This window comes from Budorcas taxicolor, chromosome 11, assembly GCF_023091745.1.
Source record: "Budorcas taxicolor isolate Tak-1 chromosome 11, Takin1.1, whole genome shotgun sequence".
Lineage (NCBI taxonomy): Eukaryota > Metazoa > Chordata > Mammalia > Artiodactyla > Bovidae > Budorcas > Budorcas taxicolor.
Genome location: NC_068920.1, coordinates 47,133,627 through 47,153,801, shown reverse-complemented (window position 1 = coordinate 47,153,801; position 20,175 = coordinate 47,133,627). Strand labels below are relative to the sequence as shown.

The following is a 20,175-nucleotide window of genomic DNA, read 5'->3' as shown; positions in this document are numbered from 1 at the left end:
GGGGAAAAATCTTAACACTTGCATGCGTGCTCAGTCACTTCAGTCGTGTCCACTCTTTGCAACCCCATGGACTGTAGTCCACCAGGCTCCTCTGTCCATGGGATTCTCCAGGGAGGAACACTGGAGTGGGTTGTTATTCCCTCTTCCAAGGGAGCTTCCAACCCAGGGACTGAACTCACATCTGCCTGCATCTCCTGCATTGCAGGCGGATTCTTTATCCACTAAGGCACCTGGGAAGCCCCTCTTAACACTTACACTGATATATATTTTTAACCTAGAAAAATGAGCTAAAAGGAACTGTCCTCCTTTGTTCAAGGGAAATATCAGGTTTGCCTGGGCCGGCTACTTGAATTTACCAAAAATTATATAGTTTAAGTTATTGCTTACAAAATGACAAGTGAATTTTAAAAGGTTCCTACAAGGAAACCACTGATTGAAGATAATATAACATTGCCAACACAAGCAGACAACAAGAAAATAGCCATTATGACAACTCTACTCCTAGTAATCAGATTTTATAAGGTGACCTGTCTCCCAATAAGTCCTAGACAGCTAATACACAGTATAGTGAACACAGACAACAATGTTGTATTATAGTCAAACTTGCTAAGAAACTAAAGCTTAATTATTCTAACCACTAAAAAGAAATAATTACGTAACATGACAGAGGTCCTAATTATTGTATCATGGCAATCAAATTATAATTTATAAATATAGCAAATCAACATGTTGTACATCTTGAATTTATAGTTATATGTCAAATATATTTCAATAAAAGTAGCCATCAATTTTGAAATTAGCAAGATCATTTGAAACATATTCTATTATTAACAACAAACTTTCATATTAAAGGCATTAAAATGACTTCAGACTATACTACAAAGCTACAGTAACCAAAACAGTACAGTACTGGAATAAAAACAGAAATATAGATCAATGAAACAGCATAGAAAGCCCAGAAATAAACCCATGCACCTAAGGTCAATTAATCTATGACAAAAGAGGCAAGAATATACAGTGGAGAAAAGGTGGTCTCTTCAATAAGATAAGCAATGCTTAAAAAACTAGACAGTTACAGGTAAAAGAATGAAATTAGAAAATTCTCTAACATTATACACAAAAATATACTCAAAATTGATCAAAGACGTAAATGTTAAGGCTGGACACTATACAACTCTTAGAGGAAAACAGGCAGAACACTCTTTGACATAAATGGTAGCAATGTCTTTTCTGATTCACCTTTCAGAGTAATGAAAATAAAAACAGAAACAAACAAATGGGACCTAATTAAATTTTATAGCTTTTGCAGAGCAAAGGAAATCATGAACAAAAAAAAAAGACAACCAACAGACTAGGAGAACATATCTGTAAACGAAGCAACCAACAAGGGATTAACCTCCAAACTATATAAACAGTTCATGCAGCTCTTTGTCAAAAAACAACTCAATCTAAAAAAAAGGACAGAAGAATAGGCATTTCTCCAAAGACAACATACAGATGGCCCAAGTATATGAAAAGATGTTCAACACCATTAATTTTTACAGAAATGCAAAAGTGAGGCATTAACCTCACATCAGTCAGAATGACCATCATCAAAAAGTCTACAAACAATAAATGTTAGAGAGGGGGTAGAGAAAAGAGAACCCTCCTACACTGCTGGTGGCAATGCAAATTGGTACAACCACCTTGGAGAACAGTACAGAGGTTCCTTAAAAATAAAGGAAAAGCTAAAAACAGAACTACCAAATGATCCAGCAATCCCACTACTGGGCATATATCTGGAGAAAACCATACTTTGGAAACATATATGCATCCCAAAGTTCACTGAAGCACTATTTTCATTAGTCAAGACATGAAGGTGAAGGTGAAGTCGCTCAGTCGTGTCCGACTCTTTGTGACCCCGTGGACTGTAGCCTACCATGCTCCTCCGTCCATGGGATTCTCCAGGCAAGAATACTGGAGTGGGTTGCCATTTCCTTCTCCAGGGGATCTTCCCAACCCAGGGATTGAACCCAGGTCTCCCGCATTGGAGATAGACGCTTTAACCTCTGAGCCACCAGGGAAGCTAGTCAAGTCATGGAAGCAACGAAATGTCCATTGACAGAGGAATGGATGAAGAAGATGTGGTACATATACACAATGGAACATTATTCAGCCATAAGGACAAAATAATGCCATTTGCAGCAACATGGGTGGACCTAGAGATGATCACACTAAGAGTAAGTCAGAGAGAAACAAATATCATCTGGTATCGTGCAATTTAATTTTTACAAATGAACCTATTTACAAAAAGACTCCCAGATTCTGAAAGCAAACTTATGGTTATCAAAGCAGAAATGTGAGGGAGAAGGGATAAATTAGGAACTTGAGATTAACATACACACACACACACTACTATACATAAAATAGATAACCAACAAGGACCTATTGTAGAGCACAGGGAACCCTACTCCATATTCTGTAATAACCTATAGGGTAAAGAATCTGAAAAATAATAAATATATGTAAATATACAGCTGAATCACTTTGCTGTACACCTGAAACTAACACAACATATAGTAAATCAGGCATACTCTGATATATGTATATAGGTATATATTTTAAAGGCAGAAAATTAAAGCAAAGTAACAATCCATTAAATAGTAACAAATTAACAATTTTGTAGTAGGGACACAGAAAGTTCAGTTCAGTTGCTCAGTCGTGTCTGACTCTTTGCGACCCCACGAATCACAGGCACGCCAGGCCCCCTGTCTATCACCAACTCCCGGAGTTCACTCAGACTCAAGTAGATGGAGTCAGTGATGCCATCCAGCCATCTCATCCTCTGTCGTCCCCTTCTCCTCCTGCCCCCAATCCATCCCAGCATCACAGTCTTTTCCAATGAGTCAACTCTTCACATCAGGTGGCCAAAGTACTGGAGTTTCAGCTTTAGCATCATTCCTTCCAAACAACACCCAGGGCTGATCTCCTTCAGAATGGACTGCTTGGATCTCCTTGCAGTCCAAGAGACTCTCAAGAGTCTTCTCCAACACCACAGTTCAAACGCATCAATTCTTTGGTGCTCAGCCTTCTTCACAGTCCAACTCTCACATCCATACATGACCACTGGAAAAACCATAGCCTTGACTAGGCGGACCTTTGTTGGCAAAGTAATGTCTCTGCTTTTCAATATACTATCTAGGTTGGTCACAGTTTTTCTCCCAAGGGACACAGAAAGTACTTCTTACCTAATAATAATGGTTATCTATACCAGGTAGCTCAGTGGTTAAAAAGAAAAAAATCTACCTGCAATGCAGGAGATATAGGTTCCATCCCCGGGTCGGGAAGATCCCTTAGAAAAGGAAATGGCAATCTACTCCAGTATTCTTGCTGGGGAAATCCCAAGGACAGAGGAGCCTGGCTGGTTATAGTCACTGTGGTCACAAAAAAGTAGGACAGGACTGAACAATAACAAATAATACTGAGGACTTAAGTATAAGCTAGGCAGAGTCCTTAGCATTTTACACATACCATGCTACCCAGTATTGAAATAAGTGGATTAAGCACATACTGTTCTTTTATTTAACAGGAAAAACTGAAGGACAGACAAGATTAGGCAACAAGTCCAAGGACACAGACAATAAATAACATATTTAAACCAAAGTCTGTCAAAGTTCTGAACTTACTAGAGCTATGCTGTAGTAATACCAAAGAAGTCAGAAATAATTCTCTCTCTGACTACTAGGCCTGCTAATTAGCTCCTCAGACTAGCAGTTCTCGAATTTTTTTTTTTAAATACTCTATTCAGACAGGTAAAATATGCTATGGTGTTAAAAAAAAAAAAAAAGGCAGTGTCATTTTTTAATCCAACTTTTTTAACTACAATGTTTTAAAACTCTACTGAAAAATTACAGACCAAGAATATTAATACAAATATGCATCAATATACACTATAGTTAACTAGCTAAACAACTTGTAACAAATTAAATTGATAATAACAAGACTAAACAGTAACTTATAGGGGAAGAACAGAAATAACTTGAAAAATACAACCAACTCAACAGTGATATGTATCTTTTCAAAAATATAAAATAACTAACTTATGCATGTTCACATGTGGAAAAGGAGTTCTATAATGCTGCTACAGACTGCTTAAGTTAGACTTCTTAGTAGAACACCAAATCAGAATCTTTTATGAACTCTAGTATTATGCTAACATGGATTTATGAATGCCACATTGTGCATATTCTTAATGCTTCCCTTGTATGGTCATTAACAAGGTGCCAAAGGATATATAGACAAAAGACTATGAGATCTCCTGACATTTGCCAGTATTTTCTCATCAAGGCCTACCAGTGACCTTGGGCCATATTTTAAGAAGCATTTTCCTCGACTGGGCAATGCTCCTGGCTTAGTTTGGCAATGACATCTAATTCTGTGGTGGCTGCGAGAAGCTACTCTATTATTCAATCACAAAATATCTGAGACTCCCAAAGCAAATATGGCCCAATATATACAATAATTTGCAGTATTATTATTTTCTATTCAGTACTTCAGTTTCTCTAAATCCAGTCTCTAATTAAAACAATCTTTCCCCAACACCTTCAAACAAAAGCATTCAAATCAGGTATCCTAAAACAAAATAACAAGTGACCCAAGTGAGTTTCATTCCATTAATATTATTATATTATATTTCCCCAAATATTGAAGCTTGTTTCTTCTTTCTTCCCTACAGAGTACCTTCTTGAGTTTATGCTTCAAAGGTACAGAAACTCACCACCAGATTTTATTAACCTATTACCCAAAGACCTACATTATTCAGTCACCAACCTACCCTTGGTCTCTCAGCTCTTGTTCGTGCCGCTGTGTAACTCCCTATAAGACAACCCTCTGTAAGATAGAAATGACAAGTCACAGACTCCAACTGGCTATCATTTATAGATCTCAGAGTTTATATAATTATCATTTTTGGGGTTATCAGTCTTACTGATCTCAAGTCTATTGAAAATTATATGAACTGTACGCTAGGAACAGAAAAATAAATGCACCAAGAGCCTAAAAAAAAAAAATGAAAAAGTCATAATGAGTACAGAGGTTATTAGTTGTAATAATATTTGAAAATACAGGACAGCCATTTCTTTTAAATTTCTTCAGTGGCACTTTATGGGTCTGTAATATTCTTGCTCAGATTTAAATTATATGATATTTTCCTAATTAATAAAGGTTATTATAGCATGAACTCCCATTAAAGCAGTGGAATCATCAATTGCAACAATTTAATTTCCTTGTAGTGAAGCTACTGTGAACATTTGGATTATCATCTGGGTAAAGGAAATTGGCTTTTCATTGTAGATGTTATAAAAATGTTCTGCTGTGCATACTCTGATGCAGTTTGTTAAACCCTGCTATCCTGGCTATCTTCTGAGAAAACTGAAATAAAAAAAGATCAACTGAGAAATCAGTCCACCTACAAATCTTGATTTACAAATTTATTTGTTGCCATTCTAGCACATAATCTAAAGGACACGTTCACAAATTATACTAGTCTTCCTTTTGCCCTCCCCCCTCCCCACAAATAATTCCTTCCCTTTGGTTTTATGAGCATTGTCTTTGTTCCTCCAACATACCATTCTCTACTGCAATGAAAAGAAAGAATAAAACTCAGAGATAACTATCCTCATGTAGTCTAGTAGTTACTGTCCAAAATAAGACCCACTGACCCAAATCTATGGCTTAGGCCAAGTCAAAGTGAAAGTTACTCAGTCCTGTCCAACTCTTTGTGACCCCATGAACTATACAGTCCATGGAATTCTCCTGGCCAGAATACTGGAGTGGGTAGCCATTCCCTTCTCCAGCAGACCTTCCCAACCCAGGGACCGAATCCAGGTCTCCCACATTGCAGGCGCATTCTCTGCCAGCTGAGCCACCAGGGAAGCCCTTCTACAGCCAAAGCCAAATGTATAGCATATACACAGAATAAGGGGATGAACAGCACACATCAAGAAAACGACTCATTTTAGGAACAAAAAATTTAGGCAGAGAGTTCAAGAAATCCACATCTCTTACAATTAGGGGAAAAATGGACTTCTCCTGTAAAACTGTCATCTTTCATGATCCAAACTTAATCCCACCCCAGATCTTCCACAAACCCCCGTGAAAATACAACCATGTGGCCTGCCTGTATGTGCACTCCTCTGGTGCACATGTAAACTCCACCCACCTGTGGAAGAATAAAATGCATTAGAAGAGAATAATGCCTGCTTCTCCCCTTCTGTCTCAGAACAAAAACTCTAAAGGGTAGTAGCTTTCTGTATTCTGTGCACTAATACCCCCAAGATGCTACTGAATAATTGATAAGCTTATGATTAGACTGCTATTCTCAGTTCTGAACAATATTCATAGGCCAAATTTAATTCACATCTAATACTGAATTCTGCCTCTTTTATCGTCATCAAAATATGCATCAAGGCTCTTCTCTGTTTCTTAGAATTCTATCAGTTGATTTTTTACCTAAAGTCATAATCTTGGTATGTGACCAGCTCAACCACAGTACCAACTTGGGATGTCACTGACACAAATTTTCATAGACCATCAAGAAAAGCTACCAGGACCATGCCTTTATAAGAGAAGCAAGCCTCCAATGTAGGCATGTTTAGGAATATAATCAGAAATAATTATATTAACACAAGAGGAGGAGATGCTAGTTATACTTTATATAAATAGACTACTTTCTTATTGCTATTTCTAAGAGAAAAAATAAACTGCAATTAATAAAACTTATAATGTTAAGATGGAGTTCATTTAGTTTAATGCCATCATATTATCTGAAAAACATAAAATGATCAAATGTAGCAGAAATCCTGCAATAGACAAATGCCTGCAATCTATTTCCTTCTCCAAGTTTATAAAAGAAGCTTATGTTTTACTTGGCTAACAGGGTGGCGTCAGCTGCTGATAAGGAATGTTCATAAAATACTTCCTTCATTGTGCTATGCCTATGGGTAAATCTAAAGTAACCCATATGCCCTGTGGAGAAGGAGGGCTTTAAATAATGGAAGAAGGCAGCTTTTTAAGGATATTAAATGAAAGCTGTTCCATGTAGACAAGATGGCAAAGGCTGTGAACCTGAAAAGGAAGCGTGCTTTGAGTAACAACAGAAAAGAAACAGAAACAGACAAGCAGCATGGTAGAATCTCGCACTATAAAATCTGTCTAAACTAAGAGGCCTTCAAGAGAACACAGATCAGGGACTGGGACACAGTTCTGCTGGGTAAAATCTGGGCAAATCATTTCGAGTTTCTGAGGTTCATCTTCTGTCTTAGAAAAGGAGCGGATGGAGTTAGGCCACATCCTGTGGTCCCTTCAAGTCTTAAATCTCTATGTAACTAAATCATATGTGTAGGATCAGTGACCTCACGTGACTATTGGAAGGATAACTGGTTCAGCTTTTTAGAGGTTAGCTTAGCACAATCTGTCAAATTTTTAAATATATATTTCCTATAATCCAGCAACTGTGCTTCTAGAATATTTAATTCAGCATTGCTTGCAATAGCAGACAGGTGAGGGGAAGGAAGGGTGATAAATTGCAATGCATTCATACAATACAGCCATTAAGAAGAAGGGAACAAATCAAAGGTTCTGACCGGAACTCCATAACACAGTAAGTAAAGAGGACAGGCTTTAGTTCAATAGGATTCAACTACATAAACATATGTAAGTGTATGTATACATTTAATAAGGCACTTAAATATCTACTGAATGAATTAAGTAAATACACATACTGGAAAAAAGAACTGTAAGGCCACACACCAACTACTAACAGCAGTAAGTAACCTCCCAGGATGGGGTGGGACTTAGGGGACGGAAGGGAATAAATAGGAAAGTTTATGTTTAAACTCAATGCACTTCTGAAGAGTAGCCTTTTTTTTTTTTATTGGAGTACAACAGCTTTACATTGTTGTGGTATTTCCTTCTTTTAAAATAAGAATCAATTTACCTTTTATTTAAATATTTCAAAAAATTTTAAGAAGTGGAACCTTTAAAAACTGATGAAATATCTGTTTATCTAAAGGAAGCCTCCCCCCTTCCCCCACCACCAAACAAAAGGATGAAAACACTGATATAGATGATCTCTGACCTGCTATATTTTCTGAGAGGTAACTTGAGAAGAAAAGAGCAAACACTGATGGAACAGATTTTTAGTACATAAGAGATTTTTAATAGCTAAAATAAGCCGAAACAAAATCCTGGAGGGCAGTGACTGGGTCTTTCTCGCATCCCACAAGGACAGTATTCAACAAACAAATGTCACACTGGAATGAAATGAACCACACAGGTTGGAGACAGAAACTTGGGACTCCAAGTCACTCTCAGGAGCTGATTATAAAAATACATGTGCTCATCTTAAAAATCTCTCTCAACAGTTTACAACCAAATGTTTTCATTAAGACGTTCTGCCCCCCTCTAATATTCAACAGGTGTTTGGTTTCCAAATTTCCACTTCGCTAATCAAGGCTATATTCCGTATCACACTTTGCATGATGTTTCTCATATTTTTCAAGTATTTTAAAACTTAAAACACAATTATTATGCAGCACCTTTCTTGGTGTTCTCTTCCTAAGCGTCTTGTGATTTATGGTTTTTCTATTGCAAACTCTATAGATACTTCAAGAATGTAAACAAGCATTAACAACAGTATAGTCCTGAGAGTTAACATTCCGGTAAAAAATCTTTGCTATATCACTATTTTATTTTTCCATCCACAAAAACGTAGAACACCAGCTGACGTGCTTTGTAGTGCACAGGTCTGCACTCTCAGAACAGAGGAAGGATAGGACTGTTCTTTCTACATGCCAGTATTATTTAGCTTGTTGGGATAAGCCCGTGTTGCTTTTTCTAAGGGGAAGGACTGAAGGAAAGCAAGTGTTTAAGAATGAAAAGTTCACAAAGGAAATGATTCACACAGCTCAGTTCCAGGTATATTTGCTTCTCAGCTAATATTCAACTCAACAAGCAATTGGGTGTCGCCTAGCTACAGGGTCAAGAAAGTAACAGGTGATGAGCATTACCCATAAATACAAACTTGAAGAGCTAATTGCTTTTCTCCTGTGCTGTAACACCTGTAACTTAAAGCAATCACACAGCAAGTGATCACTACCGTTTGTTCTCCAATCTTACCCCTTTCACAATTAACAGAAGATGACATTCCAAAAACAAGTAATGTATAGGTTTTAGAATTCTTAAGTGTTTCCCACAGAAACAACATTCCAACATCTGGTGGCCAGTCACAAATGCATCTTTATTCCCAAAAGTACTTAAGGATCAGACCACTCTGGAAACTACCCATAACACTATACAAAAATGCTGAGTCTCAATGTGGGAAGAAAAAAGATACCTCATTTAGCTTCAGGGCGATAGGAGAGAAAATTTTTCTCCACTTGCCTGTGCTTGCTGGATAAGACTCAGGAATTACCACTCTGCCTTCTTCATTGGTTTCATCTGCAGATTTTTCAGCAGGTTCTCCCTCTCTCCACTCAGCAGGACAGAATTTTCATGCACTCTCCTGCCCCCTTGGAGTTGCACTAGCCAAAATGGTACCTAGTCACTGAACCCTTGAATTCATGGCTAGTCCAAGTTGAGACATGCTATAAAATAAACACTGTATTTCAAAGACTTATGAAAACATCTTACTTATTTTTTCACACTGAGATGTTGAAATGACAATACTTTAGATATACTAGGCTTAATAAAAATATCTCTAAATTAATTTGACCTGTTTTTCTTTCCTTCATCATGACTATTAAAAAGCTTCAATTACAAACATAGCTTGCATTTGTAGCTCCCATCATGTTTCTCCTGGCAGAACTGCTTATAAATTGTATTAGAAAAGGGAGTAAAAAGTATCCAGAGTCACACTGCCCGAATTCAAATCGTGGCACCAGTTATACTTATTACTGTATAACCCTTGACACAGTGGGTTTCTAAGCCTTGTTTTTCTAAGCCTCCATGTTTTCTTCTATAAAATGTGGTGGTACTAAAGTACTATATCTTACAGGACTGCTGGTAGAATTAAGTAAGGTAAAACAATCACTATGGTGCCTGACACATAATAAATGTTCAGTATTAACCACTATTATCACTCCACTATACTATTATTATTATTCGCTAATACATGAGGGGGGAAAAGGACAGAGACAAGTGGATAAAAAAATGGAAAGAGGGCACAAACACAGACAGTCCAGAGAGAATTTCACGTTTCTCTTCCAAAGACACAGCACCCATAGAGACCCACACTACTCAGCGGCCACATCTGAGTATTTCCAGTACACTTTCTTCCACATGAATGTGTCAGAGGACATGGAAACACACAATTAAAAGGGCATGGCCATTACTGCAGCAGTTTGATGAAGCTCAGCTTGGACACCGGGAGACAGATTTGCTAACAAGGTAGCAGCCAAGTATACTCCTTGGCTACTGGTAACCTCACTCGTAAATGAGAAGAAAGGGTTAAAGTTCTCTGAAGTCTGTTCCAACTACTGAACACTCTTCTCTCTTCCCAAAATGGTTGCAGAGCAAAGCCAGCTACATCAGAGGTCCAGACCACCACATAAACACCCAACTTAAGCACAGACGCTGCCTTACCACCACTTGTCCAGCCTATAGTGAAAACCAGGGATTTGGAACTGTTGGCTCTTCTGAGATTTCATTGTCTTCTCTCATACAATCAAGCTTTTACTACTGGAAATTCTTATATTCTCCTCATCTGGCTAAATTCGCCTGCTCTTCGAGGTTCAGGAAGAGACCTCACACCCTTCAGCAACAGCCTCCACTGATACTGCCAGTCTGCGTCAGGTGTCTCTCTTATGTGCTTTGAAATCAGCTTGTTTTCCTCCATCACTGCCCCATCAACAGCATCCAGTGATCTTGTTAGTGATTTGTCTTATTAGTAAGCAAACTTCCAGAGAGTAATAACGAATTCATGCAACAAATACTGAATTAATGTCTTAGTCCTCTTTACATTCCCAGTAGCTAATACAGTTTCTAGCATATTTAAGCCCTCAAAATTAACAAAAAAAGGCCATATAGATATTAACATCTCTCTTCCCTGAATTCCAGATCTCAACAGCCCACTGCCTAGTTTATCTCTCTACTTGGTTACCTCAAAAGTACTTCAAAATTCACTTTGTCCTCCCTACACATCTCTGCCACTAAAAAACCTGCCCTACAATGTTCCCCAGCTCTGTGAACCCAATTATGGAAACTAGAATGACATCTACTTCAACCTTACCTCCCATACCTAATCTCAGCAAGCCTTTTAATTTTACCTCCTAAATGAGCTCTCAAACTCATTTACTTCTTGGCAACTTCATTCTAGTCCATACCACCCTGCCTCTCACTCAGACCATCTTTCTAACCCATCTCTCTGTTTTTACTCCAAACTGTCTCCATACAGCAACCAGACTGAATGTCACATTCTAAAACTGATTATGAACTCTTTCCCTCAACCCCTCCATGACTCTCATCCCCACTTAAATACCTTCAGTGGCTTCCCAAGCCTCTAAATACAAGAGAAGGAAAAACACTTAACTAGGCCTTGGAGGCTTATGGAGTTTGGCTCCCTTCTGACTCCACAGTCATTTCCCTAACGTTCCTTGGCACACGATAAGCTCCCTCAGACCACAGGGCTTTGGCATAGTTATAGTCAATCCTGTAATCAGGCAACCTTATATGAGACACTCCAGTCAACTGGAGAGGTTCTCCTGCTGGCTTTGAAGAAGTTGTCAGGTTGTGAGAGAGCCCTGTAGTTAAGACCTGAAAGTGGCCTCTAGGAGCTGAGAGGGACCCCCAGCAGACAGCCAGTAAGAAAATGAGGACCTCAGTCATTCTGCGAACAACCAAAGAGCCTGGTGGAGGACCCCGAATCTCAGATGAGACCACAGCCCCTGCAGTCCCCTCAAATTCAGCCTGGTAAGACCCAGAGCAGAGAATATAGCTATCCCATGCCTGGACTTCTGACTACAGAAATTATCATGAGGGGCTGCAGTTTCAAGCTCTAAGTTCGTGGCACATCAACAGAAAACTAATGCAGTGGCCATCAACCCTATCAGACTCAACACCCACTTTTTATAATAAAAATTTTGCTATATTGCCTACTGTTCTGTAATAAAATTCATAGATTGAGAACCTACTAGTTACTTATAAAAAATACATTAGCTACAAAGGAGAGATTTTTTAATAATTTATAATAAAATAATATGCATTTCAACCAAATTAGAAAACCAAACTGTCTCTATAAATTTTCATAATGCCTTCTGAGGAGAGAGTCCATAACCATAGCTTCTGCTTGCCAGGACACTGTATCTAGAACACACTGACTCAAAATTAGGATATTTAATCTTAAAATGCTTACTACTTGCTAATTTTGTTTCTTTACACATCATGTTGTAAAGGATGTCTCTGAAAATCACAGTAGCATAATATCGTTGTTCTAACCTTTTCCCAAAACGGACTTAAGAAGGTTTGAAAGCCTCAAAATTTCCTTTTATCCCTCCTCCTTCTCAATTATTTAGTACTCACTGGGCACGTGATACTGTTATTTGAAATTAATTTTCACACTTAAATAGACTTTTAAAGCTTCTAATTAATTTCCCAACTCTCGTTTTTCAGATGTGAACAGAGACTCACCATCATCTAGCGGCTCATTATACACACTATAAAATATTTCACCCCAGCTGTGAAGCTGGCCATAGTAAATACATTTTGTTGCCTTAATCAAGATTTATGATAACATAATAATGTAATTTTTAAAGGCCACATGCCAAATACTCTCTAAATTAATAAAAATACTTAGTACTTAACCTATAACACACTTTAAAATCGTCACAGTCTCGCAGGTAGCTCTGAGCCTCTGTGCCCAGGGCTAGTAACAACTGATGGAGAGCCTGTCACCGAGCCCATTTACTTAATTTATTTTACAGTAGCCTTCTAAGGCCACATACATAATGGGTACACACTGTGTGATGGGAAAATAAATTTTTTAGTCTGGACAACCGGACAGTGTTACCACTAAGTTATTAATTCACTGAGAGGGGGAAATACCCTGCATAGCCTTTTTTCATAACCAATAGCAACACTATTTAGTAACCATTTACAGATTCCCAGGAGCCTAGAGCTAGAAAGGACTTAAGGATCATAACCATGGTTTTTTACAAATGAGGAAACTGAGGAAACTGTCCAAGCTTACAGCCACCAGTGGCAGAAACTAGGATAAGGTAAGGGGAGATAAGGCTATGGGTTCTAAATCTCCTCAACCAGAAAATGGGGATAACCACAACCCTGGTAGTACGAAGATGCAGTGAAATAATATAAAACACATGAAGGATACAGTATATGCTTGACATGTAATACCCCATAACTATCCTTTTCTTGCCCTGGGCTTCCTCCACTAATTTGCCCTATCACATTTTTTATTTTTTTTAACCAAAACATCATTTAGGATGATGTACATTTGGCAATGATCTTCTGACAGGTATACTGCTGCTGCTGCTAAGTCGCTTCAGTTGCGTCCAACTCTGTGCAACCCCATAGACGGCAGCCTACCATAGACGGCAGCCCACCAGGCTCCCCCGTCCCTGGGATTCTCCAGGCAGGAACACTGGAGTGGGTTGCCATTTCCTTCTCCAATGCATGAAAGTGAAAAGTGAAAGTGGAGTCACTCAGCCGTGTCTGACTCTTAGTGACCCCATGGACTGTAGCCCACCAGGCTCCTCCGTCCATGGGATTTTCCAGGCAAGAGTACTGGAGTGGGGTGCCACTGCCTTCTCCAAGGTATACTGCATTGATATACAAATTAGAGCAAACTGTATATTTCATTCATGAACAGAAGGACTCACTAGGAGGCTGCAGAGGAAGCAGCTGACTCCAAGCCTCAGGAGTTAAGCCTATACCCCTCAACGGTTTAAAATACTTTCAGCTTGCTGGACTGAGCCCATATCAGCTTAGCAAAGGTGGACAGCATATAGGCCAGTTTTTTGAAATTATTTTTTGGTTGTGCTGGGTCTTCATTGCTGCACACGGGCTTTCTCTAGCTGCGGTGAGCAGGGGCTCCTCTCTGGTCGTGGTGCACGGGCTGCGTGCTGTGGTGGCTTCTCCCGAGGCAGAGCACAGGCTCTGGGCACTTGGGCTTCAGTAGTGGTGGTACACAGGTTTTAGCTGCCTGCAGCATGTGGAATCTCCCCAGACCAGGGGTGAAACCCACGTCTACTGCACTGGCAGGTGGATTCCCATCTACGGCACCACCAGGGAAATCTTATGTCAGTTTTTCAATACTGTACTTTACACATAGTTTCTAATTCCTTTTCCAGTATTTACTCAACTTTTCATAAGATTATCTTTACCCGCGGTCACCTCTTCCTAACCTGCAATTCACTCCTGAATCCACTAAAGTCTCATTGTCAGCCCACTGCTCCACTGAAACCGTTCTTATCAAAGCCATTAATAACCTCTTAATTGGAATAGATTCCAGCTATGTTAGAAATAAAGCTAATAAGATGCAAAAATTTTGAAAATATCCAACAGTGGGCAGGGGACACTGTCCTGGCCTGGGGCACAATGGTGCCAGCTCAGTTCTGGATGATACAGATGGGTCACCTTGCTACCTACAACTTATGCCCATGGGGCCTGGGCCTCCCCAAGCAGCAGCCCCCATGCTTCACATAGGGCAATTCATAAGCTGAAAGGCCAGGAAGGCCTTCTGAAAGTCAAATGGCTACTGTAGGGACTTCCTTGGTGGTCCAGTGGCTAAGGCTCCACACTCCCAATGCAGGGGGCCTGGGTTCAACCCCTGCTCAGGGAATTAGATTCCACATGCCACAACTAAGATGCAGCACAGTCAAATAGATAAATTAACTTAAAAAAAAGAAATTCAGGGGAAAAAAAAAGAAAAATCACCAACGAAACTTAATTTATAAAACCTTGCTTCACATTTCAAAAAATACCTTTTCTCCAAAGCATCCTTCCAGAAAATACCGTGAATACACAAGTCAGAAACACTACAGCACGTGCTACAACAAAGGTAATCAATTTCAGCTGAGAAAACGACTTCATATGACAGATCCATGGTTGTTTCAAAACATGTCTACAAACTTTTTACATCCTCCCCAAAACGGTGGAGCCTAAAAGGCTTTCCTTGAATGTGGGTTGGACTCAGTGACCCACTTACAACAAAGAGAATGTTGTGGCACTGTGTCGTCAAGATAGGGTATATAAGGCATGTGGTTTCCTCTTGTATCACTTACTCTGGGTAAAGCCAGCTGATATGCTGTGAGGATAATCAAGCAGCCCTACAAAGACCTGAGGCTGCAGCCATCATGGAGGCAGATCCTCCAGCCCCTTTCAAGTCTTTAGATGACCTGTCACAGAATGTCTACAATTGAGTCAGAATCCAGCCAGCTAAATTTCTCACCCATAGGTACTGTTAGATAAGAAATATTTGTCATTTTAAGCTGCTAAATTTAGAGGTAATTTGTTACATGTCATGTTCAGTCGCTTCAGTCCTGTCCAACTGTGCAACCCCAGGCTCCTCTCCATGGAATTTTTCAGGCACGAATACTTGGGATTTTTCAGGCACAAATACTGGCATGTATTGCCATTTCCTCCTCCTCGGGGCCTTCCAGACCCAGGGATCAAACCTGCATCTCCTGTACTGCAGGCAGATTCTTTACAGCTGAGCCACCAGGAAAGCCCCAGTTTGTCACACAGCAATAGATAACAAATACAGGGTTTAATATTTGTCCATTTTTATAATTTTAACTTTACTTAAAAGTTTATTATGACATTGGTGGAAATCAACTATGCTTTACAAAGATAATTATAGTCACTATTCCCAGGAATGTATAAAATTGGACTCAAAAGGTATCAGAATAAGAACATCAAACCAGAAGTAGAATATATACACAAGTATCTAGCTTGTAAATAGATTTAAAAAATAAACACTTGAGTGAGTGAAAGGAATAAGTGGTGTGGAAAGAAAGACGATTAGCTGAGAAATTTCAATTTGGGGTGAAGCACCAAGACATTTTTCACTAAGTGATAAAAAAGGAGTTCTGAATTTACTTTAAATGTCATTAGCTTGGAAAAGTACAACTCTTCCTCCAGAAGACTGCACCTATGCATAGAGAATGGGAAATCTGAATGTTTATGTAAAATAACCTGTCAGTCAACCAAAAACTTTTGGGTCAAATAAAGCAGGTCTACACAGGAAAATCCGCATGGGGGCCTTTAATTGTCTACCTCATTTTCCTCTCCATTTCTAACAATATTATCAAATTGCTTCAATCATTCAGGCAGTTATTTAAAGTCTTACTTCTCAAACAACTTCCCCCAAATCAGCAGACACAAGATTGGATTTCTTCGTCTAGTTATTTCCCTGCTAGGGTCCCACGCTGACGGCACTGAAAAGCGCGGCTGTGGAGACCAAGCATGGGGCTGCAAACTTGTCCCACCTCACTGGTAACAAACACAGGCAAACTGTTCTCCCCATTCTGAAACTCAGCTGCCTAATTAATAAAATGAGGATAATATCCAATTATGAGTAGAAAAGGCCTAGCATAATGCAACCACTTGATAAACAGTGGCTGACTGTTCTTGCTTATATGCACTACATTTCCAACGGAGAAGGCAATGGCACCCCACTCCAGTATTCTTGCCTGGAAAATCCCATGGATGGAGGAGCCTGGTGGCTACACTGGGGTCGTAAACAGTCGGACACGACTGAGCGACTTCACTTTCACTCTTCACTTTCATGCACTGGAGAAGGAAATGGCAACCCACTCCAGTGTTCTTGCCTGGAGAATCCCAGGGACGGGGGAGCCTGGTGGGCTGCCATCTATGGGGTCACACAGAGTCAGATGTGACTGAAGTGACTTAGCAGCAGCAGCAGAAGCAACTATATTTCCAAACCAAGAAAACAAGGACACAGACTGCCAGAATATTTCCTGTGTCACATAAAGACCCAAAAGGTAGCCCAGGAGATTAATAAGGATTTATGACACACTATAGTTTCTGGAATATTATAAAAGCTTACAAGCTGAAATTGAAACTGAACACTCGGGTGTTCAAATATTAGAGAACCTAGACTGTGATCAATATTTATATAACATATCATATTCTATTTTGTTGTTCAGTCGCTTAGTCATGTTTGACTCTTCCCAACCCCATGGACTGTAGCCTATCAGGCTCCTCCATCTATGGGATTTTCCAGGCAAGAATACTGGAGTGGATTACCGTTTCCTCCTCCAGGAGATCGTCCCGACCCAGGGATTGAACCCAGGTCTCCCACATTGTAGGCAGACACTTTACCATCTGAGCCACCAGGGAGGTACAGGGAGCTTGCTTAAATCCACGTCCATCGAGTTGATGATACCATCCAGCCCTCATCCTCTGTCGTCCCCTTCTCCTCCTGCCTTCAGTCTTTCCCAGCATCAGAGTCTTTTCCAATGAGTCAGTTCTTCCATCAGGTGGCCAAAGTATTGGAGTTTCAGCTTCAACATCAGTCCTTCCAATGAACACCTAGGACTGATCTCCTTTAGGATGGTCTGGTTGGATCTCCAAGGGACTCTCAAGAGTCTTCTCCAGCACCACGGTTCAAACGCATCAATTCTTCAGCACTCAGCCTTCTTTATGATCCAACTCTCACATCCATACATGACTACTGGAAAAACTGAAAAAACTAGACAGACCTTTGTTGGCAAAGTAATGTCTCTGCTTTTTAATATACTGTCTAGGTTTGTCATTGTTCTTCTTCCAATGAACGCCTTTTAAATTTCATGGCTGTGGACAAATAAAGTCTGTCACTGTTTCCCCATCTATTTGCCATGAAGTGATGGGACCGACAAGGCTCCCCCTGTGGCTCAATTGGTAAAGAATCTGCTTGCAATCCGGGAGACCTGAGTTCGATCCCTGGGTTGGGAAGATCCCCTGGAGAAAAGAAAGGCCACCCACTCCAGTTTTCTGGCCTAGAGAATTGTATGGATTGTGTAGTCCATGGGGTCTCAAAGAGTCGGACACAACTGAGCAACTTTCACTCACTTGATGGGAACGAATGCCACTAGTCATTTTTTGAATGTTGAGTTTCAAGCCAGCTTTTTCACTTTCCTCTTTCACTTTCATTAAGAATCTCTTTAGTTCCTCTTCACTTTCTGCCATTAGCATGGTGTCATCTGCATATCTGAGGTTATTGATATTTCTCCCAGCAATCTTGATTCCAGCTTGTGCTTCATCCAGCCTGGCATTTCGCATGATGTACTCTGCATATAAGTTAAATAAGCAGGGTGACAACATACAGCCTTGAGGTACTCCTTACCCAATTTTGAACCAGTCTGTTGTTCCATGTTTGATTCTAACTGTTCCTTCTTGACCTGCATACAGGTCTCTCAGGAGACAGGTAAGGTGGTCTGGTAGTCCCATCTCTAAAAATTTTTCACAGTTTGTTGTAATCCACACAGTCAAAGGCTTTATTTTTTTTTTTTTAATGGGAAAAAAGTTTTAAATTTTTAATGAAAAAGAAAGCAATGCATTATTTACACGTGGGTAAGAAAAGGTAGCCCCATCTCCAGAGTTCGTTCTGGGGTGAGGTGGTGGGGAGAGAGGTGGTTTAAGAATAGAGTTCGCACAAACCCCGTTAAATAGAAACCGCCTCTAAATATTTCCAAAGTGATACAAAATAGATGAAGAGGCTCCAGTGAGCAGATTTTTCAGATCAGATCAGCAACGTTCATGGGCATCTCATCAATCTGAGTGGAGTAGTACTGCTCGATGTCTCTGAGGATGCGGATATCATCATTCTTTACAAAATTAATGGCCACACCCTTTCGGCCATATCGACCGGATCGCCCAATTCTGTGTATGTACAGCTCTCTGTTGTTGGGCAGGTCATAGTTAATGATAAGGGACACCTGGGGCACGTCCAGCCCCCGGGCCCAGACGTCTGTAGAAATGAGCACTCGGCTGGCACCTGACCGGAACTCCTTCATGATGGACTCTCGCTCCTTCTGGGGCATGTCCCCGTGCATGGACGACACTGTAAAGTTAGCTTCCCTCATCTTCTCCGTCAGCCAGTCAACCTTCCTCTTGGTGTTACAGAAGATGACAGCCTGTGTGATGGTCAGCGTGTCGTAGAGGTCACACAGGGTGTCAAACTTCCACTCTTCCCGTTCCACAGCCACAAAAAACTGCTTGATGCCTTCAAGAGTCAGTTCATCACGTTTTGCCAAGATGCGGATGGGGTCGGTCATGAACTTGTTGGTCATCTCGAGGATCTCATGGGGCAGTGTGGCGCTGATGAGCACCACCTGTGTGGCTGGGGGCAAGCACCTGTACACGTCGTAGATCTGCTCTTTGAAACCTTTATCCAACATTTCATCAGCCTCATCCAAAACCAACATCTTGATAGCACGTGTCCTCAAACTCCTGCGACGAATCATATCAAGGACACGCCCAGGTGTGCCGGCGACAACGTGCTGTCCGTAGTCCAATTTCCTGATGTCCTCCCCCACATTGGTGCCCCCGATGCAGGCATGGCACTGGACATTCATGTAGTCACCCAAAGCAAGCAGGCCCTTCTGGATCTGTACAGCTAACTCTCTTGTTGGAGCCAAGATCAAAGCTTGGGTTTCACGAACCTGAATATCCAAACACTGGAGGACAGAAATACTGAAGGTGGCTGTTTTGCCTGTACCAGACTGGGATTGCGCAATGACATCTCTTCCTTTAATTATCTGCTTAATAGCTCGCTGCTGGATTGCTGATGGTTTTTCAAAACCGTAGGCATAGATGCCGCGCAGCAAGTCCTCTCGCAGGCCCATGGTGTCGAACGTGGGGGTCACGTCCACCTCCTCGCTAGTCTCGAATTCCACTTTGGTCATGTCTTCTTCTTTGAGCAGCCGCTTCCGCGCCGAACCCGAGGTCGCCATCGTGGCCGTAGCCGCCATGATACCGAACCGCCTGAGAGCCGAGCGCGCGCCGCAGCGGAAATCGGAAGCAAGGCCCCGCGCCGCCGCCGCCAGGAAGTAGTCAAAGGCTTTAGCATAGTCAATGAAACAGATGTTTTTCTGGTATTCTCTTGCTTTTTCAATGATCCAACGGACACTGGCAATTTGATCTCTGGTTCTTCTGCCTTTTGTAAATTTAGCTTGAACA

At 40.6% G+C, this 20,175-nt stretch overlaps 2 protein-coding genes across 5 annotated transcripts in view; both read right to left on the bottom strand.

The window, feature by feature from the left end:
- The window catches only part of BTBD9 (BTB domain containing 9), a 409,506-nt gene that overhangs the window by 381,224 nt on the left and 8,107 nt on the right, over positions 1-20,175 (bottom strand). The gene's annotated exons all lie outside the window — the stretch shown is intronic.
- On the bottom strand, positions 18,552-20,011 carry LOC128056353 (eukaryotic initiation factor 4A-III-like). Its single transcript, XM_052649116.1, has one exon. The coding sequence runs from the start codon at positions 19,965-19,967 to the stop codon at positions 18,732-18,734; it is 1,236 nt and encodes a 411-aa protein (XP_052505076.1). The 5' UTR covers positions 19,968-20,011; the 3' UTR covers positions 18,552-18,731.

What these genes read in the sequence shown, in the direction of transcription:
- LOC128056353 (XM_052649116.1), bottom strand. Translation starts at nt 19,967, where the DNA reads ATGGCGGCTACGGCCACGATGGCGACCTCGGGTTCGGCGCGGAAGCGG.